Genomic DNA, 27,552 nt, shown 5'->3' with positions numbered 1-27,552 from the left:
TTCCATGCGGTCTGTTCAAATCAGCGTCCAAGCAAGGTCTGCGTTTGATTGTACAGTCTCACGTCTGTCGTTCTTTAACAGGACCCCTGCCCCCTTTCTTAATGCCATTGGTGTGTTGGGGAAAGTGGTTGTCTGATTTGTTCTGCTATTTCTGTTAGATCTCTAGGGGCTTGGTTACTTCCGCGCTGGACTTGTTTGGCAAGAGAACGTTGAAGGTGGTGCTGTGTGTGTGGAGGTACAGCTGCTTGTTGTGCGTGTTCTGGTCGGCGAGTGATCGGCAGTAAAGTGTCTTCAGCTCGCCTGTCCTGCATTAAGTTCCCTATCGGTCTTTCGATTGATAGTTTTGTCACCCATTGGTGATCACCGCCTGCATTCACGAAGGGTTGCAGATGATGGTTTTCTGATTCTGTCCTTGCTCTTGCCTGAGTTGATTTGTTTTTTGTTTGTTTGTTTGTTTTGTTTTTGAGACAGAGTCTCTGTTCCCTGGGCTAGAGTGCCGTGGCGTCAGCCTAGCTCACAGCAGCCTCAAACTCCTGGGCTCAAGCAATCCTCTTGCCTCAGCCTCCCAAGTAGCTGGGATTACAGGCATGTGCCACCATGCCCGGCTAAATTTTTCTATATATTTTTAGTTGGCCAAGTAATTTCTTTCTATTTTTTTAGTAGAGACGGGGCCTTGCTCTTGCGCAGGCTGGTCTCAAACTCCTGAGCTCGAACGATCTGCCCGCCTCGGCCTCCCAGAGTGCTAGGATCACAGGCGTGAGCCACCGCGCCCGGCATGAGTTGATATTTCCGTAAAGAACTTTGCTTCATTAACAGTTGAGTTTGCCAGCTGAATGATTGATCTTTTCCCCCTTATCAGTTTCTAGACTAAATCGACAGTCTGGCATCTTCAGTGTTGATCAGAGAGTCTTTGCAGTGTCATCATGAACTTGGGAATTCTTGACGTGTTTGTCATGGTCGTTCTCGATACCGAAATTGCCGCATCTTCCGCCGGAGGAACCCTGGGTTTGTCCCTGCGGCTCGGTGTCACGGCCTGCCGGTCTCCATCACTTCGCAGTTTCTAACACAGAAAGATGCCTCAGGCTAATCTCGTGTATTTCTTTCTGCAGACCTTGACTCAGCTGTTGCTCCACGAACTCCAGCCCTTCTGAGTAGGAAGCTGCAGTGGGAGACGCCGCGCTAGGTGCAGCCGGTGCCCGTCACGGCGGGGCTGGCAGAGCTCCTCGTCCTCTTGGGAGGACAGAGCTGGGAAAGTGGAGCTTTCTTCTAAAAAAACGAAGCCACAAGTTTAATATTTTTCTGGCTAAGATAAAATATGGGAGAGTTTTAGAGTCACTACAACTAAGTCTTTTTCCTGGGTCATCCTGTCGTCTTGCTCCGTAGTTCAGTGCAGTTGTTTCCTTCTGTTTATTTTCAATTTTTAGAAGCTATTTCAGCATTCTGCATGTTTGCAAGTCAAAGCTCTATAGTAAGGTCTGTTTAGAGACGTCTCTCCAGCCTGTCATCTTCACCCTGCTCCTCCCTTCTCTCGGGGGTGACCAATCCTGACCCTTGGTTTTTACCTCGTTGCTTGTCTTTGAGAATAGAAGCAAAATACAGCTTGCCGTGAACCCTGTTCTGCATCTTGCGTTTCTGCTTACCGGCTGTTGGAGGTGTCTGCGTGTCAGTAAGCAGTGATTTCCTCCTTGCTTTTGCAGCCGGGTGGCGTTCTGTGGGAGTGCTGTGATTTATGCAGGCACCCACGATGGGCATCTGGGTGCTTTCCTGCCTCCTGGGGTTATGAGTTACGTCGCAGTAGAAAACATGTGCCCGTGCTGGTTCCTGTTTGACCCAGTGCATCTTGAGGTAGATTCCTGGAAGTGAGATGCCAGGTCGAGAGGTGCCTGCGGGTGTGACTTGGCCATCTGCAGCTGGATTCCCCTTCCTCGGGAATCGTGCGTTTTGTTCTTCCATCGGCAGCGTATGGGAGCCAGGCTTGTCAGACGCTTGGGTTTTTGCCAGTCTACGAGGTAGCTGAATATGCTTTTAATTTGTGTTTTTTTCTGTGAAATGTCTGTTCTTTTGCCCATTTTTCCACCCAGTTATTCGTCTTGCTCAGTTTTCAGTAGCTCAGTGTACTAGGGCTTTTTAAACCCCTTCATCAGTAATAAAAGTTAAAAATAATGTTCTCCGGTTTGTCATTTCTTTTTTATCTTGATGTGTTTTGCTGTGTGAAAGTTTTATTCTTACATAGTAAGATTCATTACTTTTTTTTTTTTTTTTTGAGACAGAGTCTCGCTTTGTTGTCCAGGCTGGAGTGAGTGCCGTGGTGTCAGCCTAGCTTACAGCAACCTCAAACTCCTGGGCTCGAGCGATCCTTCTGCCTCAGCCTCCCGAGTAGCTGGGACTACAGGCATGTGCCACCATGCCCGGCTAATTTTTTTTATATATATATATATCAGTTGGCCAATTAATTTCTTTCTATTTATAGTAGAGATGGGGTCTGGCTCTTGCTCAGGCTGGTTTTGAACTCCTGACCTTGAGCAGTCCGCCCGCCTCGGACTCCCAGAGAGCTAGGATTACAGGCGTGAGCCACCGCGCCCGGCCCTCATTACTTTTTTATTACTTTGAGTCATTGTTAAGGAGTTTTTTGTTACTTCTCAGTCATAAGAAAGCTTGCCCATATTTTCTACTGATGCCTGTAAGGGTGTCCTTACGTTTCGGTTCCTGATCTGTTTGGACCGTGTTGCGAGTGGGGTGAGGGAGGCCCTGACCCAGTTCCACCTTTTCCGTGTGGCTGTCGAGTTGTCGGCACTGTTTTCCCCCAGCAGTTTGAGAGTTGCTTTTATCCTAAATGTTCACATTAACTTAGGTCTATTTCTGGGTTTCCGGTTCTGACCTGTTGGCCCAGGCTCTCTGTGTAGGAATATGGTCCTGTTTTAATGGTGGTGGTTTTGTGTCTTACTGTGTAGTACAGTTGTTACCGTGTCCAGCCCGTGCCATTCTTTTTCACAGCCGGCTTATGTGTTCTTGTTTGTTCTGTCATGCAACTTTAATGATTAACTTTTTATTTGAAATTGCATTAATATTTTCAAATGAATCTTGATCATTGACATCTTTATGATTTAAACCTTTTAGATCCTTTAAGTAGTATCTTCTAATTTCCTTTTTATTTTTGAGACAGAGGCTTGTGAACTCCTGGGCTGCTGAGTAGCTGGGACTACAGGTGCCACCACTGTGCCCAGCGTGAAATGTTGTGGTTTTCATTACGTTTCCTAACTGGTTGTTGTTGGCGCAAGTTAAGGCTGTTGACTTCTGGATTCTAATCCTCCTCTTGTAAAGAGAATTTAATGAAGCAGTAGTTTTTTCAGGGGATCTGGGTCATGTGCTTCTTGCTCTCCAGTGTTCGTGGCCATTTCATTTCCTCTTATCTCCTTGTGTGATGTACTCCTGGGGGTGTCAGGCGTGACCGTGCCCTGGCCCTGCGTCGAGGGCCTGTCCTCCCATGTGCGGCGTCCAGGCTCACGCGGTTCCGGTGGATGGGTCGGGGTTGGTGGGTGACAACAGGCAAGTATGACGTCCGACCGGAGAGACTGCTGTGGCAAAGTATGTTCTTTGAGAACCTATAAATATTTGGGGGGTTCTTTTTTTGTTCTCTTCCTGCTATAGGCCTCGGCAACTGTTGCCATTCCCAAAGAACACCATCGCTTTGTTATTGGCAAAAACGGAGAAAAACTTCAAGACTTGGAGCTAAAAACTGCAACCAAAATCCAGATCCCACGCCCAGATGACCCCAGCAATCAGATCAAGATCACCGGCACCAAAGAGGGCATCGAGAAGGCTCGCCACGAGGTCCTGCTCATCTCCGCGGAGCAGGTAGGAGCCAGGGGAGCAGCCTGCGGCCTGCGCTCACCTCTGACCCTGGAGAGCCGCCTGCCCCAGGCGTCTGCGGGGCCCGTGCTCACCAGCCCGTCCTTTCCTTCCCAGGACAAGCGTGCCGTGGAGCGGCTGGAAGTGGAGAAGGCTTTCCACCCCTTCATCGCGGGGCCCTATAACAGGCTCGTTGGCGAGATCATGCAGGAGACAGGGACACGCATCAACATCCCCCCGCCTAGCGTGAACCGGACCGAGATCGTCTTCACTGGCGAGAAGGAGCAGCTGGCGCAGGCGGTGGCTCGCATCAAGAAGATCTACGAGGAAAAGGTGAGCAGGGCGGCAACAGCGACTGGGATTCGGTTAGGCCCAGCCTTGCCCCGTATGTAGCCCTTTATCCTTGGACGGGATGCGCATGGATTGTCTCTCCATGCGAGTGTCCAGCAGAGGTTGTGCCCAGGCCTCCCCCTGCGGGAGGGTGTCCTCATGTCCCCTGTGCGTGGGTCCCTGCCTGGGGCTGCCCCAGGGCGGGGTGTGCGGCTCAGAGTTATCCACTTCTCTGATTAAGCTGTCAGCTCCAGTTGAGGAACTTTGTGGTCTGAAACTTATTCCTTAATTTGGGGTAAAGACTTGGTGCTGTCAGGAGTTCTGGGGTGGAGTTAGCAGTTTCGGGCGGCTACGCTGAGGGGAAGATCGGTCCTTGAGCAGTTCGGGTTCTGGGTTCTCCTGGTTGTGGTCTTGGCTTGTCGGGATCATTGTGTGCAGTCTGGGACCCCCTGCCCGCCGCTGCCTGCTCTTTCGGCAGTGAGGCTCCGCCCGCACCCGCCCGCCTCCAGGCCTTTCTCTCCGTCTGCCCTACTCTCACTTAGAAAAAGAAGACCACGACCATCGCGGTGGAGGTGAAGAAGTCGCAGCACAAGTACGTCATCGGGCCCAAGGGCAACTCGCTTCAGGAGATCCTGGAGAGGACGGGAGTGTCTGTGGAGATCCCGCCCTCGGACAGCGTCTCCGAGACCGTGATCCTCCGGGGCGAGCCTGAGAAGCTGGGGCAGGCGCTGACCGAAGTCTATGCCAAGGTACCCGCCTCTCAGGGCGCAGGGTGTCTGCTGGCTCCTCGGCGAGCTCCGGGCCTCTGTGCACAGGCGCTCGAGCCACAGGTGCCGCGGCCTGGCTTTGTCTCGATGGGACCTCGAGCTCCGCACATCCACAGCTGTCCTCTCGTCTTTCCTAGGCCAACAGCTTCACGGTCTCCTCCGTGGCCGCCCCTTCCTGGCTGCACCGGTTCATCATTGGCAAGAAAGGGCAGAACCTGGCCAAGATCACTCAGCAGATGCCCAAGGTAGGGGGCGTTTTACTCTGTCACGTGGGATGCGTCTTGTTTACCGCATCCCTGTTTCCAGTGCTGTTTATCGCCATCTGTCCCGGGGGTGTCTGTGAGCACTGCAGCGCGTTTCCCAGGCCCAGGTGTCCTGCTCGGCACAGGCGCCGCTGGAGCGGAGCGGAGGGGCGTGCCCCTGGGCTGAGTAGATGTTGTAAGAAATAAGTCTCATCAGTGACTGTGGCATGACAGCCTACTAGTGTGAAGAGCAAAGCCTGTGTCCACGTTGCGTAAGCCCCGTCGTCACGCTTTGTCCCTGTCGTGTTCACGCTTAGTTTCCAACTTACTTTATTTATCTTTTTGAGACAGAGTCTCACTCTGTTGCCCAGGCTAGAGTGAGTGCCGTGGTGTCAGCCTAGCTCACAGCAACCTCAGACTCCTGGGCTCAAGCAATCCTCCTGCCTCAGCCTCCTAAGTAGCTGGGACTACAGGCATGCACCACCATGCCCAGCTAATTTTTTCTATGTATTTTTAGTTGGCCAATTAATTTCTTTCTATTTTTTTTAGTAGAGACGGGGTCTCGCTCTTGCTCAGGTTGGTCTGGAACTCCTGAGCTCAAACAATCCTCCTGCCTCGGCCTCCCAGAGTGCTGGGATTACAGGCGTGAGCCACCACGCCTGGCCCCCAACTTACTTTAGTCATTTCACTTTTTCCAGCGTCGCACTCCTGGTGCACACAGACACAGTGGCTCTGTGGGGCTCTGTCTCCCTTCCCGAAATCCTCACCTTGAGTGTGGCAAACCAGGATGGTCCTCGTCCACGTAGAGCCAGTTGTGCGGCCACCTTGGGTCAGCTGCACTTCTCTTAAAATGTCACCTCTGCACTCTCGTGTGCTGTGTGCAGCTGGAGGGGAGCAGGCCTCCTAAACGCTGAAAACGGTGTGCGAGCCGTGCTGTAGAGGGGAGGGTGTGGGGCCACAGCGCTAGTGCCGTGACGTGGCCCCCTTTCAGCTTTGCCTGTGTCTGGGTCTGACCACCTCGTCATGTGAAGCAGTTTGGGGTGGAGAGCAGCTGTGGGCTCTCCGAGGATCAGCGACTGCACGCTGTGACCCGAGGGGCCCCAGCTGTGCTGCTTAGTCCCAGCTCCTCTTTCCCTGTGTGGCGTGGCAGGTCCACATTGAGTTCACGGAAGGCGAGGACAAGATCACCCTGGAAGGCCCCACCGAGGACGTCAACGTGGCCCAGGAGCAGATCGAAGGCATGGTCAGAGACCTGGTGGGTGCTCCCGTGTGTGCTGGTGCCGGGGAAGCTCTGGGCGGTGGGGGTGGGTGGTGGTCTCGTCAGGCAGGTCACGTGGCTGGGCACAGAGACAGCACGCTGGCCGCGATGGGAGAGTCACGGGTCCTGGGGCAGCGAGAAGCTGGCCAACAGCCTAGGAGAGACGTGGGCAGAGGAAACCTTAGTTTCAAGAAGGGGCCGTGCTTGGGGGCCAGAGGAGCAATCTCGCAACAATTCCTGCCCTTCAAGTATAAGGAAAGGAGATAGTTGATGGGTTCAGGGTTTGGGGGCTAGCTCCTTGTCTGAACCACCAGGCGGGTCCGTGGAGCAGAGCGCTTGTCTCTGTTGACTTGTCTCTGTGCCCCTCCCACAGGTAAACCGGATGGACTACGTGGAGATCAACATCGACCACAAGTTCCACAGACACCTCATCGGGAAAAGTGGAGCCAACAGTGAGTAGGGCTGGCTGGTGGCGTGGCGCGGGTACCTGGCCCGAGCGGGTGTCAGCTGGGAGGACGAGGACATCGGTGCAGGCAGCCCCGCCGAGCTCCCGCTTATGGCACTCTCTTACCCACACCCTCCTCTACCTGCAGGAAGAGGACACCTTCCTTCTCCTCCTTGGGGCTGCATGTGGTTTAAAGGTCTTGGGCTGTCGGTCAACCGTCCTTGCTTTCAGAAATGGCGCTGAGTAGCCCCCGGGTGACGCCAGGGCACCTGTCTGCGGTTGCCCCAGGCCCACGAGCTGCGTGTTCCTGCCGGACCGCAGTGCTGGTGGGACTCTCGTGTTCACTACTGAGCTGGCGCTCACTGAGGACCGGGAAACTTCTAGATTCATGCCTAAGTAAAACAGCCTGGCAGGGGTGTTCTGTTGTCAGCCGGGTTCAGTGTCTGACTTACCGTGTCAGGCTGTCGGGGTAGCACACGTGTGTGATGATGTCAGAACGTGCTACGTGCGCACTCAGTGGCGAGTCCGACTGTGTGACCGCCCCATGCCGCAGTGCTTCCCTGCTTTGAGGTCCCGGGTGGCAGGTGCGAGGGCTGGCCCCGTTCCTGCACTGTCCGAGGACGGGGTCCTGTCCTGGGTAGTGGGAACCAACCTGTGAGAGCATGGCTGACGCCGGCGCAGTGCGCCGTGTCCGTGGAGATCGTGAGCGTGTCGACTCCGGGGGCCGGGAATCTGCATCACGGCGACCTCACTCAGCACTCGCCTGCTGCACGTTGCCGGGGCCACGTGCACGCCACGAACTGGCCTCTGTGGTTTTACTTTTTCTTTGGTTCAGGGTTGTGTTTACTTAGGCAAAGAATGCAAGGAGGTCCAGTAGTGTTACTCTGACGTTCATGTCTGGTTCTGCTCCCTAAAAGTTACAGAACCACTTAGCTTAGTGTAGTCACAGGATTGTCTCCGCCCTGTTTTCTTTTGATCCACTTCCTAACACTCATTCTCTTTCATAATCTAAAGTCTGCAGCCCAGCGCCTGTGTCCTTCGCCCGTCTTGTCTTGTGTCGCACTGCCGGGAGCGTCTGCGTCTCAGGGCGAGCCCGTGACAGACGGCCGCCTTGCTGCCTCTGCCGCGTGCCTGTTGGGAGCGGTGGCCCGTCCCTCGAGCTTGGCTTGGCCTTGCTACACTGTGGGCAGATACCTGCCTCGTGTCTCGGTGATGTGGCTTCTCCAGAGTGAGGGGCCTGGATCTGACACCGGGGACCCTGGGTCCTCTCCTGGGAAGGCGGCGGCAGGAGCCCCTGCAGCCACAGCTGTCTTGCAAAGACAGGGAAGCGCTGGGTCTGGGTCTCAGCTAGAGACGGAGTCTCACGAGGCAGCGCTCGGCCGGCCGCTCCGTGGTTCTTAGAGGGTTGGTGGGAGCTTTTGTCTCCAGTTAACGTGGATGACTTGAATGCTCTGAATTTGAACGCTCCGGAGCTGTGCCCCAGGCCTGCTGCGTCTGAAGTCACAGGCACCTGTCGTTCAAAGGGCTCAGGGCAGTGTCAGCTCGGGACGGGGCTGGGCCAGGCTCCAGCAGCTTGCGACCCGGGCGAGGATCGTAACTGGTTCCCATTTTAGTCAAGGGAAGATCTCGTTTTGGGGTTTGCTCATTGTTTGTGGCGAATGGAATTACCAACGCAGTCATTTGGGGCTTCAGCCCTGTCCGGTCTGGCCGGGAGTCGCGGGTGCAATACTGTCGGTGCCGTGTCCAAGACGTGCCCCGCTTGTGTCTCCAAGTAAACAGAATCAAAGACCAGTACAAGGTGTCCGTGCGCATCCCTCCCGACAGCGAGAAGAGCAACCTGATCCGCATCGAGGGCGACCCGCAGGGCGTGCAGCAGGCCAAGCGGGAGCTGCTGGAGCTCGCGTCGCGCATGGTGAGCCTGGGGGTGGGGGAGGGCGGGGGTGGGCGGAGGCGGGGCGGGGCCCTGCGCCTGTGGGGCTGGTGAGAACCCGGAAGTGGAGGACGGAAGCCGACAGATCCCACCTTGGGGTGGGTGTGGGTCTCACTCCGGGGACAAGCCGTCTTGTCCCCCGCGGCTGCGTGCGTGCTGGAGGAGCGCCAGGGCTGCGGGTGGGGGCTCGGCCCCGGGGGGTGCCTGGGTGCCCGCTCGAGAGCCTGGTGGACGTGTGCTCACAGTCCAGTTCTTGCAGGCACCCCAGGTGATTCTCGCGTGTAGCCGGACTTGAGAGTCGCCGCTGCACCATTTGTGCGAGGACCTGGGGTTTGGGGATGGCACTCAGTACTCTGGGCGAGAGGGCTGCTCCGCCCTGGGCTTCTCGCCCTTGCGCACCTGCTCCCTCGAGGTGCAGGTGCTCTGGCTCCCGTGGGTCATGTGCAGACGGCCACACGCAGCGGCTCTCAGCCTTGGCTGCCCCTGAGAGTCCAGGCCGGACCAAGGCTTCGTGAGGATGCAGCAGCACCTGTGGCTGGCAGGGTGGGGAACACGCCCGGGGCGTCCTGTCGCCCATGTGTCCCAGCATTCCCTGTTCCCGTGCCCCCGAGTGCCCACGCTGGGCTCTCAAGTGGGAGGACCCCGTCCTTTCCCGCCGCTGTTGTCCATGCAGCCCCTCAGTCCCCCAGCCCCGTGCCCTGCGCTCTCCTCGTTCCCTCCAGGGTCGCTGGCCCTGGCCTGTCTTCTGCCCAGACTGAGCTACTGACTGCTGACCCCTCAATTCTCTGTCAGCCTGAGACCAATCTGACCCAGAACCTCCCAGAAATCTTCAAAATGTCGCATCGGGCGGGCAGAGGCGGTCGGGAGCCGCTTGTGCTTGGTGCCCTGCGTTGAGCCATCCTAGTCGCCGCGCGGAGGGCGTGAGCCCGTATGCAGAGGGGTTGCCCTGCTGTTCGGAGGGCGCGAGCCCGTGTGCAGAGGGGTTGCCCTGCTGTTCGGAGGGCGTGAGCCCGTGTGCGGAGGGGTTGCCCTGCAGTTCGGAGGGCGCGAGCCCGTGTGCGGAGGGGTTGCCCTGCTGTTCGGAGGGCGCGAGCCCGTGTGCGGAGGGGTTGCCCTGCTGTGCGGAGTTTGCGAGCCCGTGTGCGGAGGGGTTGCTCTGCTGTGAGGAGGGCGCGAGCCCGTGTGGGGAGGGGTTGCCCTGCTGTGCGGGGGGCGAGCCCGTGTGCGGAGTTAGCGAGCCCGTGTGCGGAGGGGTTGCCCTGCTGTGCGGAGTTTGCGAGCCCGTGTGCGGAGGGGTTGCCCTGCTGTGCGGGGGGCGCGAGCCCGTGTGGGGAGGGGTTGCCCTGCTGTGCGGGGGGCGCGAGCCCGTGTGCGGAGGGGTTGCCCTGCTGTGCGGGGGGCGCGAGCCCGTGTGCGGAGGGGTTGCCCTGCTGTGCGGAGGTTGGGAGCCCGTGTGCGGAGGGGTTGCCCTGCTGTGCGGAGTTTGCGAGCCCGTGTGCGGAGGGGTTGCCCTGCTGTGCGGAGGGCGCGAACCCATGTGCAGAGGGGTTGCCCTGCTGTGCGGGGGGCGCGAGCCCGTGTGCGGAGGGGTTGCCCTGCTGTGCGGGGGTCGCGAGCCCGTGTGCGGAGGGGTTGCCCTGCTGTGCGGGGGGCGCGAGCCCGTGTGCGGAGGGGTTGCCCTGCTGTGCGGAGGGCGCGAGCCCGTGTGGGGAGGGGTTGCCCTGCTGTGCGGAGGGCGCGAGCCCGTGTGGGGAGGGGTTGCCCTGCTGTGCGGGGGGCGCGAGCCCGTGTGCGGAGGGGTTGCCCTGCTGTGCGGAGGGCGCGAGCCCGTGTGGGGAGGGGTTGCCCTGCTGTGCGGGGGGCGCGAGCCCGTGTGCGGAGGGGTTGCCCTGCTGTGCGGGGGGCGAGCCCGTGTGCGGAGGGGTTGCCCTGCTGTGCGGGGGGCGCGAGCCCGTGTGCGGAGGGGTTGCCCTGCTGTGCGGAGGTTGGGAGCCCGTGTGCGGAGGGCTTGCCGTGCTGTGCGGAGGGCGCGAGCCCGTGTGCGGAGCCCTGGCTCCAAGAAGAGCTGGGCTCATGTCCAGTCCTTGTCAGAACAGGGGCTGGCTGAGTTGCTTTGGTGACTGTCACGGCCACGATGGCACTTGCGGTTGAAGGGCCCTACGATTACTTCCTTACCTGCACCTGCTCGGCAAAAGTAACGCAGCGGCAGTGCACAGTGCGGGCCCGGCTGAGCGTGCGGCAGCGGGCACTCGGTGGCTCCAGGGGCCGGGGCTCCGCCCTCGCCTGCTCCTCGGCAACAGCGGGCCGTCCCAGGCTCCCTGGTGCCGCTCGGTGCGCCCAGCCTGCTCACCTTGGTGACAGAGGACATCGTCGACTCTGTGTTTTCAGGAGAATGAGCGAACCAAGGATCTAATCATTGAGCAGAGATTTCATCGCACAATCATTGGGCAGAAGGGTGAACGGATCCGTGAAATCCGTGACAAATTTCCAGAGGTAAGGGTTTCGCAGAGACGCTCTTCCTTTGTCTGGGAGCGACCTGGTTCCCTGTGGCAGCGTTTGGCGACTTGGAACCCAGTGCTTCCCAGTAACTGCACTCGGTCTCCTGGTTACTCGTTCCAGGTTATCATCAACTTCCCAGACCCAGCACAAAAGAGTGACATCGTCCAACTCCGAGGGCCCAAGAACGAGGTGGAGAAATGCACGAAGTACATGCAGAAGATGGTGGCAGATCTGGTGCGGGGATGTTCTAGTTCTTTGCTGTGGGCCGGGCCGTGGCTGCTGTGGGGCCGCGGGATCAGAGCTGCCCCTGGGCCCCGGAAGCCCAATCTGGGGAGTGCACGCAAGCGCGGGGCTGGCGGCCATACCTGGGACTTGGGGCAGAGCCGGGACGGCGTCTCTGTCAACTCCTGGGCGCTCAGACCGGCCGTTAACTGTCAAGGCGTGGGTGTGTGGGAGGCAAGTGACAGGATCCCCTCTTCCCATCCTGGTTGCCGGGTTTCCTTGAACTGTCTCCAGACACCTGGGTGGAAAACTCCCGTCCAGTGAGAGGAGAGATGTAAGACGGGGGACGTAGGGAGTCACGCATGGAGTTACTGTCCCCAAACACTGACGTGGGAAGAGGTCTGGCAGGTGGAAGAGTGGGCGACTGGTGGGGGGCCCGTGCTCAGGACACCGGGGGGCTGCAGCCGACTGCTGAGGGGGGCGGTTGGGACCCCAACACCGTGTGCTGGTGCCGTCACCACCAGGCGGCCGATTCCCAAGAGCGCGGGGTCCCCTCCTAGCCTTGGGGACCTTTGCCTTGGAGGGGGGGGAGTCGGGTGTGGGTGGACCCTGCGCGTGAAGACTGCGTCCTGCCGCCACGGGCTGCAGGGTCCGAGGCTCCCCTCCGGCCTGGGTGCGAGTGGTGCCATCTCTTCCGTCTCCCAGGTGGAAAACAGCTACTCGATTTCGGTTCCGATCTTCAAGCAGTTTCACAAGAACATCATCGGGAAAGGAGGCGCCAACATCAAGAAGGTGATAGTCCGCCCTGCGCCTCGGCCCCGCGCCGTCCCTGCCTCGAGTCGGGAGGGCCCCATCCCGCTTCCCGGCCCTGCGCGCTGGCTCGTCTCAGCCGTGGGAAGGCGAGTCAGCCCCTGGTGTCGGTCTCTCCCGTAGATCCGCGAAGAAAGCAACACCAAAATCGACCTCCCCGCGGAGAACAGCAACTCGGAGACCATCGTCATCACTGGCAAGCGCGCCAACTGCGAGGCCGCGCGGAGCCGCATCCTGTCCATCCAGAAGGACCTGGTAATGGGGGTTGTGCCGGGGCGGCGTGCGGGCACAGATGCGGCAGGCCGGCGCCTAGGCCGTGCGCCTCGGTTACTCTGCAGTTTTCTGCCGTGCGTCCGTGGCGCTTGCTTACCAGGCCCGTTTGCCTTGGTTTCCTGTTTTCTTAGACATTTCCTTTTTGTTAGTTTTCATACTACTATCTGAAGGTGCTTGCAGTCTTTCCCATTTTGAAAAATTAACGTGCAGTAAACTGGGCGTATTTGCAGGGTGCAGCTCCGTAGATTGGACGTGCACATCCTCGGAATCCCCTCACAGCCAGGATCGTATGTCCATTGCCGCCACGTTCCGTGCCCCTGAGTCCCTCAAGCCCCCGCATCCCACCCTCCTTCCCCACCCCCACCCCAGCCAGCCCTCGTCTTTTGGCCACAGTGGATGAGTTTGGATTTCTGTACTTCGGGTTAAGTGGGCCGGTCTGTTTTCGCTGTGCGTGGTGTTCTGGCGTGTGTCGTGTCACCTGTGTCTCGCTGTCTTCTCGTTGCAGGGTGACGCTTTGCTATTTGTGGGGGGTCATTCGTGTCCTGTGTGTATGCTTGTAACTAGCGCCTTCTGGGAGTTTTCTGTTTTATCCATTTGTAGGATGTATCACTGTGAGTTTTTTAGACTTAGCCTGTATCACTCTTTCGCTGTCTGTGCTGATGTCCCCTCTTGTTCGTGACGTATGATTGTGCCACATGTGCCACGTGCCACGACCTTTCATCCCCTTGGTCATCTCTGCTGTGAAGTCTGCTCTATCTGATGCTGAAGTGGGTTTCTTTTCACGGTGTTGCTTTTAAAATTAAATTTGTGTCTGCCTTTTAAATTGTGATGTTTGCTTTTAATTACTTTTGTAGTTACTTATATTACATGTCACCTATTTGGCAAATGGGGTTAAATTACATTTACCGTTATTGCTTTTCTTTCTTTCTTGTTTTTTTTTTTTTTGACTCTTCGTTGTATCGTGGTGGTTGCTTTAGGGCTGGCTCCTGCACATCCCCAGCTCCCTGGAGTCCACCTTCGAGTGGCTTCACGCCACTTTGAGTTTCCGCCCTCGTGCCCCAGCCTTGCTCTGTGGTCATGCCTTTTACATGTCATAAACCCCATACTACATCATTAACCTTTTTGTTTGAACACTCAATTTTTTTAAGAGGTTTAAATATTAAAAAGTTTACATGTTTACCCATGTTGTTAGCATTTCTGGAGCTCTTTATTCCATTGTGTAGATCCATGTTTTCATTTTCCTTCTGTCTGAAGGATGTCCTTATCTGCTGCTGTGATGAATTCTTTCACTTTTCGTGTGTCCAAAATTTTTAAAGTTCTTCTGTCAGCTTTAAAAAATGTTACTACTGGATATAGAGTTCTAGTTGGCGGGTTTTTCCTTACAACACGGAAGGCTGCGCCAGATCTTTCACCGGATGTGTTTCTGGTGGGAAACCCAACGGACAGCCCTTGCTCAGTCCTGGTGTGGACAGTGCGTCTTTTCCTGCGGCTGCTTCTGAGATTTCCTCGCCAGCTCTGTGCAAGTTGTGATGTGTCTTTGTGTAGTTTTTTGTGTCTCCTTGGTGTTTAGTGACCCTTTTGGGTGTGTGGGTTTAGAGTTTTCATCAAATCTGGAAAAGTTTTGGTCACTATTTCTTAATATTTTTTTTTCTCTTAAACCCTTGCTCTGCTCCCTTTGGGGACTCCAGCCACCTGGGTATTAGTGGTACTGAGGTCCTAGGTGCTTTGTTCATTTGGCTTCTTTGGGAAGGGGCAACATTGTTTCTCTTTGTGTGTTTTTAAAAGTTTGTTAGTTCTACACAGCTCTCATCTGCCTATAATCCCATCTAGTGTGTTTTTCATTTTAGACATTGTTGTTTTCATGTTCAGTTTGATCTTTTGTTGATACCGTCTGTGTTTTCAGTGGTTGACAAGTTCAGTCTTTCCTTTGGCTTCTGATCGTAGACAATGGAATATTTCAGTGTCCTTGGCCAGTGCATTCTAACATCTGTGTCATTTGTGGATAGTTTTCTATTTTCTTTCCTCATTGTAGATTGTTTTTATTTTTGTTTTTCCTGTTTCTTTGCATGTCTGGTTTTTTGTTTTGTGTATTTTGTTTAAGAGACAGAGTTGCCCAGGCTGAAGTGGTGTCATCATAGTTCTCTGCAGCCTCAAGCCCCTGGGCTCCAGTGACCCTCCCACCTCAGCCTCCCGAGTAGCTGGGCCTACAGGTGTGGCCACCATGCCTGGCTAACCTGGTATTGTTTAATTGGGTGCTTTTGTATTCCTTTGAATATTTTTTAGCTTTGTGAAGTGGCTCCGAAACTATTTGCTCCTTTTAGGACTTGCTTTTAAGGTTTGTTAGGTGGGATCAGAGGAGTGTTTAGTTTGCCCCAAATATTTCCCACTGCGGAGGTAGGATCCTTCTGAGTGTCACACCCGGTGTCCCAGAAAGGTGAGACTCTCCCGTCCGGCTCCTGAGGACACACCAGGCCCAGACCGTGAGCTGCCGGCGCTGTCTCCTGAGTCCTGCTGGGCTCCTTCCTCGGCCTGCAGCAGTTTTCTTACCTGTCGGGGTGTGTGTGGTCTCCAGTTCTCGGGCTCTTTCTGGCCACTGCTCCCCTGGGGCTCTGACCTCAGACTCCAGCTACCTCGCCCCCTGGGCTGCCCCGTTTCTTCTCTCCTGCGCGCGGGACAAATGGGGCAGGCGTAGAGCTCAGCTGCTTCCCGTCTCCAGGGTCCTGGAAGCCACCGTGAGGCTGTGAACTCCGGCCCCGCTCTTCCGTCCTGGCTAGAAGCAGACTCTGCTTTGCTGGGAGAGTCTCTCCGCAGGCGTGTCCCTCCCACTCTGCCACCTGGAGCCGGGCCGTTGGCCAAAACGCCATGTTCGGTGTGAAATCATGGCTTTTGTCCTGCGCTCTGTGCGCCTCGGCCATCCCTCCCTGGCGCAGTGCGATTCACAAGGTCCCGCGGTGCCGAGCACCCCCCGGACCGCGGCTCAGCTCTGCGCCCCCGGCCTTTGCTCGCCACGCAGAAACGCCACTCCCTTGTCCGCCGTGTGCTTGGTTCCAGGCCAACATCGCCGAGGTGGAGGTCTCCATCCCCGCCAAGCTGCACAACTCGCTCATCGGCACCAAGGGCCGGCTGATCCGCTCCATCATGGAGGAGTGCGGCGGCGTCCACATTCACTTCCCCGTAGAAGGTTCTGGAAGCGACACTGTTGTCATCAGGGGCCCTTCCTCTGATGTGGAGAAGGCCAAGAAGCAGCTCCTGCACCTTGCAGAGGAGAAGGTGAGCCCCTCTCGGGCGGGGGCCGCCGTGTGTCCCGGCGGGATGCTGGTCCTTGCCAGGCCCTCTGCCCACCGTGGGAAACCCCAAACGCCGTTCCTTGCTGTGCGCCGGGTCAGAGCATGTCTTCATGACTCCACGCTGTTTTGGCTTTACTCTCGCTGACGGGCCTTTCAGGTCCAGACGCCCGTGTATGTGATGTAGACAGTTTGCTGTTTGGCCCACTGGTTTCTTGGGAGGCTTTATCTGTAAGTAGGATTCACAGTGACGCGCACCGTTCCTGGCATGTAATCCTGAGCCGGCACAGACTTTGGTGTGTGACCACCATGCCACACAAAGTCACTTCCATCACCCATGACACCCCGCTGTGCTGCGTTGCTCAGACTGCCTGCGGAGGTTTCCGGGCTCGGGGGCTCCAGGACGGTGCAGGGCGCGGCGAGTCTGGAGCCGAGCGCTCTCCCTGAAACCCTCTTGGCTGTGGGCCCTGTGCTTTCTCTGTGTGTCCTGGGGCCGGCCGAGAGGAGGCGCCACGCGGCTGCTGTGGGTCTCCCAGTTGGGCCTCCCGTGCCAGGTCCCGACTCTTCCCGAGGGTTTTGTAGTTTGCAGCGCACAGAACTTGGTGTGTGTTGCTTTAGTGCTGTTGTTAGTGATGCCTTTTCAGTTAGTGCGTGCAAACACACTTTATTTTTGTGTGTTGGCCTCACTTCATGAGACTGTCAAATAAAACTCACTTGTTAGTCCCAGTGACTGTTTTGCAGGTTCTTGTTTTACATGTGAAAGTCCATCGTCTGAATAGGAAGTTGCGTTTTTCTTCCTGCTCTGTGAGCCTCGTGCTTATCATCTCGTCGTTGCTCAGACTCTGCGGCATGCAACGGTCGTGGTGGAGGACAGGCTCGGCTTCCGCGCGGCCGTGGGTGGAGAGTGTTCACTTGGCTGCGGGTTACTGTAGACACTCTGTCAAATTCCCTTCTGTTCTGAGTTTGTGGGAAAAAAATTTTTTTTTGAGACAGAGTCTCACTCTGTTGCCTGGGCTAGAGCACCCTGGCATCAGCCTCGCTCACAGCAACCTCAGACTCCTGAGCTCAAGTGCTCCTCCTGCCTCAGCCTCCCAGAGTGCTAGGACTACAGGCATGCGCCACCAAGCCTGGCTAATTTTTTCTATATATTTTTAGTTGTCCAGTTAATTTCTTTCTATTTATAGTAGAGATGGGGTCTCACTCTTGCTCAGTCTGGTTTGGAACTCCTGACCTCGAGCAATCCGCCTGCCTCGGCCTCCCAGAGAGCTGGGATTACAGGCGTGAGCCACCGCGCCTGGCCAAGTTTTTGAAAATTTTCAGGGGGAAATGGGTATAGGATTTTGTCAGATGTTTTTTCTATATCTGCTGACATGATCCTGTTTTAATTAGATTGTAATAAAATTTGTTTTAATGTTTAGCCACCTTGCATTCCTTGGGTAAATGGCACTGGGTTTCTGTAGGTCGTCTTTTACTACGTTGTTGGATTGGACTTGCCTTGCCCACTCTCCTCTTCAGGGTGTGAGTGCTGCCGGCACCTCGTCCTGCACGTGTGCTCCTCCCTACTGGCACTTTTGGTGGTTGTGGAGAAAAGGCACACGTGTGTCCATCGCACTAGTGAGGTGTGAGGAGCCCTGTTCCGGGGGTGCAGTGAAATGTGAGGACACCCCCCTCACACTGCTGTCCTCCTGGCTGACGTCCACCTGCGCCGCGGTCCGGGCAGGCGGCGTCGGGCTGACGCGCTTGGGGTCGGTTTCCGCAGCAAACCAAGAGCTTCACCGTGGACATCCGTGCCAAGCCCGAGTACCACAAGTTCCTCATCGGCAAAGGGGGCGGCAAAATCCGCAAGGTGCGCGACAGCACCGGGGCCCGGATCATATTCCCAGCGGCCGAGGACAAGGACCAGGACCTGATCACCATCGTGGGGAAGGAGGACGCCGTGCGGGAGGCACAGAAGGAGCTGGAGGCGCTGATCCAGAACCTGGTAGGGCCGCGGGCGGCGGGCGGGCAGGTGCCCTGGTGCCCTGCGAGGAGCCGCCGAGGGGCGGGGCCTGGCCTTCACCACTCTCCGCCCCGCAGGACAACGTGGTCGAGGACACCATGCTGGTGGACCCCAGGCACCACCGCCACTTCGTCATCCGCAGAGGCCAGGTCCTGCGGGAGATCGCGGAGGAGTACGGCGGGGTGATGGTCAGCTTCCCGCGCTCCGGCACGCAGAGCGACAAGGTCACCCTCAAGGGCGCCAAGGACTGCGTGGAGGCGGCCAAGAAGCGCATTCAGGAGATCATCGAGGACCTGGTAGGCGCCCGGTGCTCGGGTGGGGCCGTCGTCCCCAGCGGCCACCCGCAGCCCGCCAGGGTCGGGAGGGGCTCGTGGCTCCCGGTCCTCCCCGGCCCCTGCCCGGCGCCTGCCCGGGCGTCAGGGAGAAGCACCGTCCTTGGTGGCAGCGCGGCCCACGCAGGGATCAGCTCCTCCCCCGCTCTGTGGAGAGAGGGAGCGGGGCTGAGGGGCGCAGGTGCCAGCGTGGGTCTGTGGAGACACAGCCCAGGGTGAAGCCCTCCAGAGAGCGGCCCAAGCCTCCCACACGCCTGCCTCGTGGCTGGACGCTCCCCCACGTGGCTGACGTGCCGTCCTCCGGGGACGGCGCCTCATCGCCTGGGACACCTTTAGGAAAAAAGCCTCCCCGCGGGCCCCCCAGCTGCACCTGCAGTTCTGGGCCACGCAGGAAGGGGTGCCCGCCTGCCGACGGTGGCCACAGAGCGCCGACTGGGAGACGCCGTGAGGCCGGTTGACGCGGAGGAGCTTAATCTTTGCTTGTTTCTTTCTCCCCGTCTCTCCCTCCAGGAAGCTCAGGTGACAGTAGAGTGTGCTATACCCCAGAAATTCCATCGGTCTGTCATGGGCCCCAAAGGTTCCAGAATCCAGCAGATTACCCGGGATTTCAATGTTCAGATTAAGTTCCCAGACAGAGAGGAGAACCCAGGTGGGTCCCCGCCGGCCTGAGCTCGCCGTGGAGGGTGGTCCCGCCCCACTCCAGGGGCGGCCGTGCTCTCTGGCAGGGCTCTGGCCTCCCTCTGCGTGAACACCGCCCGCGTGCTCAGGGGCGGGATGGCCCTGCAAGGGCAGCGTCCCTGCCCTGGTCCCTGAAAGTTGGGGCGAGTCAGTGACTTGGGGTGACAAGGTGCCCTTGGTGTGTCCCAGAGACACAGTGGCAAGATGAGGGAGAGAGCATAAGTATCTCACCCGGGGAGCCCCGACGGTCCGTTCCAGTGACGTCATTGGCACCTAGTGTGTGATGGGGCTCACGAGCCCGTCCAGGGCGGCTCCTCTCCACGCTCGCTCCGCTCTGCCAGGGTGTCCCTGGGAGGTCAGCAGCTGTGACCTTGGACTGGCCGGAGGGCACCGTCTAGGTGGTGGCAGCTCTTCTAGAACTGCCTGTTAGTACCGATACCCTCCCTGTGACCCCCTGTGACCCGGTTCTGCGTGTGACAGGGAAGACAGATGTCAGTGGTGGGTGACCTGACCTGTGGGGTGCAGGGCCGGCCCCTCCCCCTCCTGCCAGCCTCATGCGTGTGGAGTGACAGGCGTGTTCCCTCTGTGTGTGAGTCCCAGTCGGTCTGTCTGGTCCAGCAGGTGACCCTGCAGCTGCTGAGCTCACGTGATGTCCCTTGTTGTGACACCGGCGAGCTTTGTCACGCGCAGCCTGCTGAGCCCTGTGTGTCCCCGAGAACACAGGCTCCTTTAAGGAGGAGACTGCTGCTGACAAAATCATACTGCGAGTTATTTATGTCTCACACTCGATAGTTACTGTACACTTTCCTTCGTACTAATCGCACAGTAAAGAAAGTCGCTTGGAGTAGCCGCCCGTGTGCCCGTCACCCAAAGTCACTACCCCCCCCTCTGCACGCACACTCTCTCCGAGTCCTCCGCCTGTAATTTCTAGACGCGTCCCTTTGTCAGCTGTAGTTTCTAAGAACGAGGATCACGATGATCTAACGTCATATGATACGACCATCCAATCCGGAGTCGCTGTTCGCATTGCCGGTTCTTAAAGCGTCCTCAGAGCCCCGCCCCCGCCCCAGGGCCACCCCGTGGTCGGTGCGATTTGGACGTGTATTTGATACCTTTGGTCTCCCCGTGTGGCTCGAGGGCCGGCGTGGGTTCTCGTGGCGGCTCCCTCACCGCCCGTTAGAGCTCCAGCCCGCTCTCGCCGCCGGGCGTGGGCCAGCTCACTTGCGTGCCCTCGCTGCGGTCGGGCCTGCTGTGCGTTTCTGTGTGAATCACTCGTTCAGTCGCACCCGGGTTTCTGCTGTGGTTGCTGCTGGCCCAGCTTTCAGAGGGGGACGCAGGTGCAGGGTGTGGCCGCACAGGACAGACAGGTCCCCTCCCCTTCTCCCGGCACGCAGTAGGTGCTTGACAAACGCCCGCACCCCGAGCAAACCGAGGGTGTTTGGGGGCTGCCGTCAGCTGTGCCTCCCCCTCTGTCCGCAGCCCACAGCGCGGAGCCCGCCGTCCAGGAGAACGGGGAAGACTCCGGGGAGGCGCGAGAGGCCAAGGAGGCCGAGCCTGGCTCGCCCAGGAGGTGCGACATCATCGTCATCTCCGGCCGGAAGGAGAAGTGTGAGGCTGCCAAGGAGGCCCTGGAGGTGTGCGCCCCTCCCCCCGGGGGCCGTCGGCAGCGGGTGGGGGTGGCCAGGCTGGGGGACTGGACGGACGGGGGGCTGCGCGGGTCTCGGTCATCGGGCGTGAGCGTCACCTGGCCGCGCTCGGCCGCTGGGCGCTTCCTGGGACGGCGGCGTGGGCGCAGCCCTCTGGGGGGCGGGGGCGGGGGCAAGGCCTCGTTTGTGGTGCCCTCAACGTGGTCTCCGTCCTCGGTTTGCCACCGTGAAAGGGGGCTGTAACCAGGCCTGGCTCAGGCTCGCGGAGTGAGTGCTGAGCGCCGCCCATGCACCAGGGGCTGGTCTGCGGGGCAGCGCGGAGACGGCCACACGCAGGCCCCTCCTGCGTCGCGACGCTAGATCACAGAGGCGAAGTGGCCGACCCTGGAGCCGAAGGTCCTGGTCCGCCGCTGGCGGGGCTCTGTCCTCCACTCCCCCAGCCGACCCTGACTGTCCCCCTGCAGGCCTTGGTTCCCGTCACCATCGAAGTGGAAGTGCCCTTTGACCTCCACCGGTACGTCATCGGGCAGAAGGGGAGCGGCATCCGCAAGATGATGGACGAGTTTGAGGTAGGCAGGTCACTGGCAGCCGCGGCCCAGGTGGGTGCGCTCTCGTCCCGTCCTCTGCCGGCGCCGGATCCTCCCGTCTGCCTGGCGGGGCGGCTCCCTCCACAGGGTGGGCTCCCTCGCCCGGCCTCAGGTCTGCTCCGCCCCCTCGCAGGTGAACATACACGTGCCCGCGCCCGAGCTGCAGTCCGACGTCATCGCCATCACGGGCCTCGCGGCGAATCTGGACCGCGCCAAGGCCGGGCTGCTGGAGCGCGTGCGGGAGCTGCAGGCCGAGCAGGAGGACCGGGTGAGCGAGGCGCGGCCCTGCCGCCAGTGCCCCGGCTACGAGGGCGGCTGGGGGAGGCCGGGCTGAGGGCATGAGCCGCTCTCTCTCCAGCGGAAAGTGGAGGTGCAGCGGAGGGGGGCCCTGCGGCCCTGGCAGCACGGGGCGGGCTCGGGCCGAGGGGCCAGGAAGTTGGGGTGCGACTGGTGCTGGAAGGGCTGCGCGGGGCATGGGGGCCGCTCTGTGCTCTGGGCAGGGAACCTGAGGTGACGGTGCCAGTGCCGGGTGTGGCCGTCACCACGCGCACAACTTTGTGTCTTTCCGTCAGCATGTGGTTGGGGGAGGGGCGGAGCTTGGAAACCTGACCTCAGGCTGACACCAGTGGCCCTGGGGTTCTGTCCTCTGGCCGGGCCACACCTGTCCACAGGCCCCTAGAGGACCCGGGACGTTGTTTCACGCTCCTGGTCAGATTCTGTTTCCCGGATGCCAGAGCAGGTCCCCGAGCCGCGGACTCACGCCCGGCCCCCCTCAGTTACCAGCAGAGACCGGCAAGAGCCTGATTTAGGGGTTTCTGTGCCTAGTGTGGAGGGGCCGGTCCCCTGGTTCTCGCTGTTGGCGGTGTCCAGGGTGGTGGGTCAGACCAGAGAACCGGCACTGCTCTGGAGCACAGAGTTCCATGGAAAACGGGCGTCTCCCTCGGTTTCTGGGGGGTAGCAGTTGCGTTGCGGGCCGGCGTGGGGCGTGGCCGGCACTCTGCCTCATCCCCGCCTGTTTCCTTTGCAGGCTTTGCGGAGTTTCAAGCTGAGCGTCACTGTGGACCCCAAATACCATCCCAAGATCATTGGCAGGAAGGGGGCCGTGATCACCCAGATCCGCTTGGAGCATGACGTGAACATCCAGTTCCCTGACAAGGACGACGGCAGCCAGGTGAGAGTGGCCCCCGGTGGGGCCGGGGTGGGGCCACCGCTGGCCTTCGCCCGCCTGGGGACCGGCGACCAGGCGGGCTCTGGTGACGCGCCAGGTGCGGGGACGGCCGCAGCAGGTCTCCGGAGAGCCGGTGTCAGCTCCGGCCGCGTCCTGGCGTTGGCAGGTGGGAGCGGCGTCCCCAACCGCGCGTCGTCCGGGGCTCAGGTGTTTCCTCCTGTGCCTCCTGGCAGGAGCAGGTCCTGCGGCGGGCCCCTCCTGAGCGTTGTCCGCTCACCCGCCACCGGGGCTCGGCCGCACCCCTGGGTGGAGGTGCAGGGCAGCCCTGCCCTCAGTGACGGGCCCTCCCTGGCCTGGCCTGGCACGGCCCGTCCTGCCCAGCCCTGCCCTCTGGCTCCAAGCGTGCGCGGCGCTCCCTCCAGCAGGCGTGGCCTCTCCAAGGTGGCCCCCGTGTCGTGGGGACCCGCAGCCCCTCTGGGCACAGCCTCCCCCGCTCTGGCTGCCCTGCCCAGGGTTGGCTCACTGTGCCCAGCCGCTGTGGCCTCGCATGGGGGAGGGGCCCGGGAGCCTTGGTGGCCGCGGTCTCTCCGGCCTCCTGGGAAAGAGCACGGTCCCTCCATCCCACCACGCCTCCTGCACGCCTGGCCCGTGTCCCCCAGGCCCTGGTCTGGTGTCTACACTAGCGCAGCCCGTGTCCCGCGGGCCCTGGTCTGGTGTTTACACTAGCGCAGCCCGTGTCCCCCAGGCCCTGGTCTGGTGTCTACACTAGCGCAGCCCGTGTCCCCCAGCCCCTGGTCTGGTGTCTACACTAGCGCAGCCCGTGTCCCCCAGGCCCTGGTCTGGTGTCTACACTAGCGCAGCCCGTGTCCCCCAGGCCCTGGTCTGGTGTCTACACTAGCGCAGCCCGTGTCCCCCAGCCCCTGGTCTGGTGTCTACACTAGCGCAGCCCGTGTCCCGCGGGCCCTGGTCTGGTGTCTACACTAGCGCAGCCCGTGTCCCCCAGGCCCTGGTCTGGTGTCTACACTAGCGCAGCCCGTGTCCCCCAGGCCCTGGTCTGGTGTCTACACTAGCGCAGCCCGTGTCCCCCAGCCCCTGGTCTGGTGTCTACACTAGCGCAGCCCGTGTCCCGCGGGCCCTGGTCTGGTGTCTACACTAGCGCAGCCCGTGTCCCCCAGGCCCTGGTCTGGTGTCTACACTAGCGCAGCCCGTGTCCCGCGGGCCCTGGTCTGGTGTCTACACTAGCGCAGCCCGTGTCCCGCGGGCCCTGGTCTGGTGTTTACACTAGCGCAGCCCGTGTCCCCCGGGCCCTGGTCTGGTGTCTACACTAGCGCAGCCCGTGTCCCGCGGGCCCTGGTCTGGTGTCTACACTAGCGCAGCCCGTGTCCCGCGGGCCTGGCAGAGCTGGGCAGGCAGATTTTCGCGTGCAGCTTTGCTTTCTCCGGGGTGAGCTGTGCTTCCATCCGTGAGGCTTGGTGCCGGGCCGCGACCGCCCTCGCAGGTCTTGGCTCTGCTCTGCTCCGGCTGGTTGCGGTGGAGCCCCCACCCCACTGTGCGCTTTGCTTCTGTCTGCGAGGCAGGCTCCCGGGGTCTTCTCTGCTCGTCTGTTTCCTCTAGGCGTTTGTCCTTGTCCCGTCTCGGGTTTCTGCTCGGGTTTCTGCTCTCGCGTTGTGGGTGCATGGGTCTCTCCCATCCCAGGGGTTCTGAGTCACGGCTGTCTTGTCCCATTTCCCGCCGTCCACCCTGAGCTGTGTTTGCTCCCTCCTAGTCTGGTGGGGGAGCCTGTCCCTGTCAATCTGTCCGTCTGGGGCGCGGCGGCACTGAGCGAGTGGGGGCTTGTGGGCGGCGGGACGCCAGCTGGTGGGTCTGCCACGCGGGGCGGAGAAGCGGGAGGCCGAGGGGCCTTTGCTCTGTGGCCCGGACCCTGCGCCACCGTCCTGGAGCCCGCGCTCACCCGCCTGCGGCCCGTCTTGCCGGGCAGGTCCCTTTCTGGCCCTGTAGTGGCCGTCTTGTCGGCGGGGTTAGGGACGGGCGGGAGCTGAATGGGTGCTCTCACCCTGTCTTTTTAAGTCAGCCGCCGTGTTCCACCTCCCCTCTCCCGCGCTGCGCTGCGAGGGGCACCGGCGTGCACAGCTGGCCGCCGGCCCCCGTCCTGAGCCCCACGAGACACCCCGTCTCTCTGACTGCGCCCCTCTTTCAGCCCCAGGACCAGATCACCATCACGGGGTACGAGAAGAACACGGAGGCCGCCCGGGACGCCATCCTGAGAATCGTGGGCGAGCTCGAGCAGATGGTCTCTGAGGACGTCTCGCTGGACCACCGCGTCCACGCCCGCATCATCGGCGCCCGCGGCAAAGCCATCCGCAAGATCATGGACGAGTTCAAGGTGAGCCTGGACGGGCCTGCCGCCGTCCTGCGCAGGCTGCTGGCCCCCGGGCAGACGGTGGGGCGGAGCCGGGTGCTGGCGCTGGGGGGCGGGGCCGGGTCCTGGCACTGGAGGGGCGGGACCGGGTGCTGGCGCTGGAGGGGCGGGGCCGGACGCTGGCGCTGGGGGGCGGGGCCGGGTCCTGGCACTGGAGGGCGGGGCCGGGTGCTGGCGCTGGAGGGGCGGGGCCGGACGCTGGCGCTGGGGGGCGGGGCCGGGTCCTGGCACTGGAGGGCGGGACCGGGTGCTGGCGCTGGAGGGGCGGGGCCGGACGCTGGCGCTGGGGGGCGGGGCCGGGTCCTGGCACTGGAGGGGCGGGACCGGGTGTTGGCCCTGGAGGGGCGGAGCCGGGTGCTGGCGCTGGAGGGGCGGGGCCGGACGCTGGTGCTGGGGGGCGGGGCCGGACGCTGGCGCTGGGGGGCGGGGCCGGGTCCTGGCACTGGAGGGGCGGGACCGGGTGTTGGCCCTGGAGGGGCGGAGCCGGGTGCTGGCGCTGGGGGGCGGGGCCGGGTCTTGGCACTGGAGGGGCGGGACCGGGTGTTGGCCCTGGAGGGCGGGGCCAGGGTGGAGCTGGAGGGGCGGGGCCAGGCCCTGACGCAGGAGGAGTGGGGCGGGGCCAGGCCCTGATGCTGGAGGACTGGGGCGGGGCCGGGTGCTGGCGGGGCGGGCCCTGACGCAGGAGGAGTGGGGCGGGGCCAGGCCCTGATGCTGGAGGACTGGGGCGGGGCCGGGTGCTGGCGGGGCGGGCCCTGACGCAGGAGGAGTGGGGCGGGGCCAGGCCCTGATGCTGGAGGACTGGGGCGGGGCCGGGTGCTGGCGGGGCGGGCCCTGACGCAGGAGTGGGGCGGGGCCAGGCCCTGATGCTGGAGGACTGGGGCGGGGCCGGGTGCTGGCGGGGCGGGCCTTGACGCTGGAGGAGTGGGGCGGGGCCGGGTGCTGGCGGGGCGGGCCTTGACGCTGGAGGAGTGGAGCGGGGCGGGCCTGCTCTGTGGTCCAGAGCCCTCACGCCGAGCCCCTCAGCCGGTCTGTGCGCCTTCCAGGTGGACATCCGCTTCCCGCAGAGCGGGGCCCCCGACCCCAACTGCGTCACTGTGACGGGGCTCCCCGAGAACGTGGAGGAGGCCATCGACCACGTGCTCAACCTGGAGGAGGAATACGTGAGTGGGGGCGCGGGCGAGGGGGAGGGCGGCGCCGCCGTGGCCCCGGCGCGCTGAGACCAGCCCCTGCCCGCAGCTGGCGGACGTGGTGGACAGCGAGGCCCTGCAGGTCTACATGAAGCCCCCGGCGCACGAGGAGTCCAAGGCGCCGTCCAAAGGCTTCGTGGTGCGCGACGCCCCCTGGACCGCCAGCGGCAGCGACAAGGTCAGGCGGCGTGGGGGTGGCCTGGGGGGGGCGGCAGACGGGGGCGGCGGATGGGGGCTCAGGCGCGAGGCTGGCAGCTGCCCCGGGACCCGGGGGGCGGCCCCCGCTGAAGCCGCGTCCTCCCCGCAGGCTCCGGACATGAGCAGCTCCGAGGAGTTTCCCAGCTTTGGAGCGCAGGTGGCCCCCAAGACCCTCCCGTGGGGCCCCAAGCGATAATGGCCAGAAGCAGAACCTCCAGCCTGCTGACCCGAACCCGACCACGCGGGGTTCGCCTCGACCGACCCAGCGGCTGGACCCTCCGCAAGTCGCCGACACTCTCCCCTCCCCGAGGTCTCGCGGCGCGGCCGGCGCGGCTTCCCGGCCGGCGGCTCCGCTCGGGCCTCTCCCCGACACGCGGCTCCGGGCCTCCTCGTTTTAACACTAAGCAAAGGTAACCGAGCGTTTCGTGACGAGATAACACAGACTCCAGCTTCCGGTCCACCCAGCATGTCAGCCAACACTCTGACTTCACGGCGAGAGCTCCGCGCTGTGGCTAGGAGTCGACTTCCTGTGTCATGACCTCAGGAAATAAATTTCCTTGACTTTGTAAAAGCCAAAACGTTTACCCTCTTCCTTTCCCACCTCCTCTCCCACCCCTGCCTGTCGCCCGCCCGCAGACCCTGCGGGAGGAGGCTGGCTCTGGGGGCCGTCGCCGTCCTGCAGGGGGCCCGAGGCAAGGGAGACTGGGGTTCTCGCATGGTCCTGGTCTCACCTGCTTCGGGCTCTGGGAGTGCCAGGTGTCTGCACCCCAACCCACTGCCTCACCCAGCCCAGGTGTGGTGGGCGGGGCCTGGGGGGTGAGGTCGTGCAGGTTGTCCTGTGTCATCTGGTCCCGTGTCACGGTGCCTGCTGTCACCTGGGACGCGCGGGGGACAGGGGCGCATGGCCTCCAGCAGCAGCCAGGCGGGTTTCTGCCCCCTGCGCCCTGCCTGGACCCCGCGTCCCGCCGCCTCTTTCTACCTCAGCCTGCGTGGGGGTGGCCTGCTGTGTGGTTGGCGCCGCCCGCACTTCTCTTGATTGACACTTCCGGCGGTTGTGGGTTTGCCGTAAGCTGGAGGCGAGCGCCCTGCACCGGGTCCCGCTGCCGCCCGCCCTGCGCCCCCAGGCCAGTCCAGGGGGGCGCGCACTTTCCCCCAGGCCACCTGGGTGCTAGGCACAGCCTAGGGGACAGGTCCTGGGTTGGCCTTGGGGTGGAGAGAGGATGTGGCTTGGTCGGACCGGGAGGCGACGCAGAGTGAAACCTGGACGCTGGTTGCTGAGAGCCCACGCGTCCCAGCCGAGGGCCCGTCTGCCCTGCGTGTGCGGCAGGGACCCCGCATGGCAGACGCTGGCCTTGGCGTGATGGGGTGGCGCAGCGGGCGTGGCTGAAGGTCTGCTGCGAGAGGAGGGTGGTCCCAGGCGGTCCCACCC

General features: G+C 61.2%; 1 protein-coding gene across 9 annotated transcripts in view; it reads left to right on the top strand.

Moving 5' to 3' along the window:
- HDLBP (high density lipoprotein binding protein) overlaps positions 1–26,701 on the top strand; it is a 73,205-nt gene extending 46,504 nt beyond the window's left edge. For all 9 annotated transcript variants that reach the window (XM_012755612.2, XM_012755614.2, XM_012755621.2 and 6 more), the window contains 23 exons: positions 3,649–3,855; positions 3,967–4,182; positions 4,722–4,928; positions 5,084–5,191; positions 6,339–6,443; positions 6,820–6,898; positions 8,664–8,803; positions 11,210–11,314; positions 11,441–11,554; positions 12,248–12,334; positions 12,476–12,607; positions 15,677–15,895; positions 17,669–17,890; positions 17,986–18,204; positions 18,751–18,889; positions 20,398–20,552; positions 21,029–21,133; positions 21,285–21,419; positions 22,179–22,322; positions 24,517–24,702; positions 25,782–25,898; positions 25,975–26,103; positions 26,233–26,701. In XM_012755612.2, the coding sequence (XP_012611066.2) occupies positions 3,649–3,855; positions 3,967–4,182; positions 4,722–4,928; positions 5,084–5,191; positions 6,339–6,443; positions 6,820–6,898; positions 8,664–8,803; positions 11,210–11,314; positions 11,441–11,554; positions 12,248–12,334; positions 12,476–12,607; positions 15,677–15,895; positions 17,669–17,890; positions 17,986–18,204; positions 18,751–18,889; positions 20,398–20,552; positions 21,029–21,133; positions 21,285–21,419; positions 22,179–22,322; positions 24,517–24,702; positions 25,782–25,898; positions 25,975–26,103; positions 26,233–26,319 (3,357 nt within the window). In that variant the 3' untranslated portion in view covers positions 26,320–26,701. The remainder of the gene's footprint in view (positions 1–3,648; positions 3,856–3,966; positions 4,183–4,721; positions 4,929–5,083; positions 5,192–6,338; positions 6,444–6,819; positions 6,899–8,663; positions 8,804–11,209; positions 11,315–11,440; positions 11,555–12,247; positions 12,335–12,475; positions 12,608–15,676; positions 15,896–17,668; positions 17,891–17,985; positions 18,205–18,750; positions 18,890–20,397; positions 20,553–21,028; positions 21,134–21,284; positions 21,420–22,178; positions 22,323–24,516; positions 24,703–25,781; positions 25,899–25,974; positions 26,104–26,232) is intronic.
- Positions 26,702–27,552: the final 851 nt, after the last annotated feature.

Source organism: Microcebus murinus, chromosome 8 (assembly GCF_040939455.1).
Source record: "Microcebus murinus isolate Inina chromosome 8, M.murinus_Inina_mat1.0, whole genome shotgun sequence".
NCBI lineage: Eukaryota > Metazoa > Chordata > Mammalia > Primates > Cheirogaleidae > Microcebus > Microcebus murinus.
The sequence above is the reverse complement of the archived record's forward strand: the minus strand, read 5'-3'. Positions and strand labels throughout refer to the sequence as shown.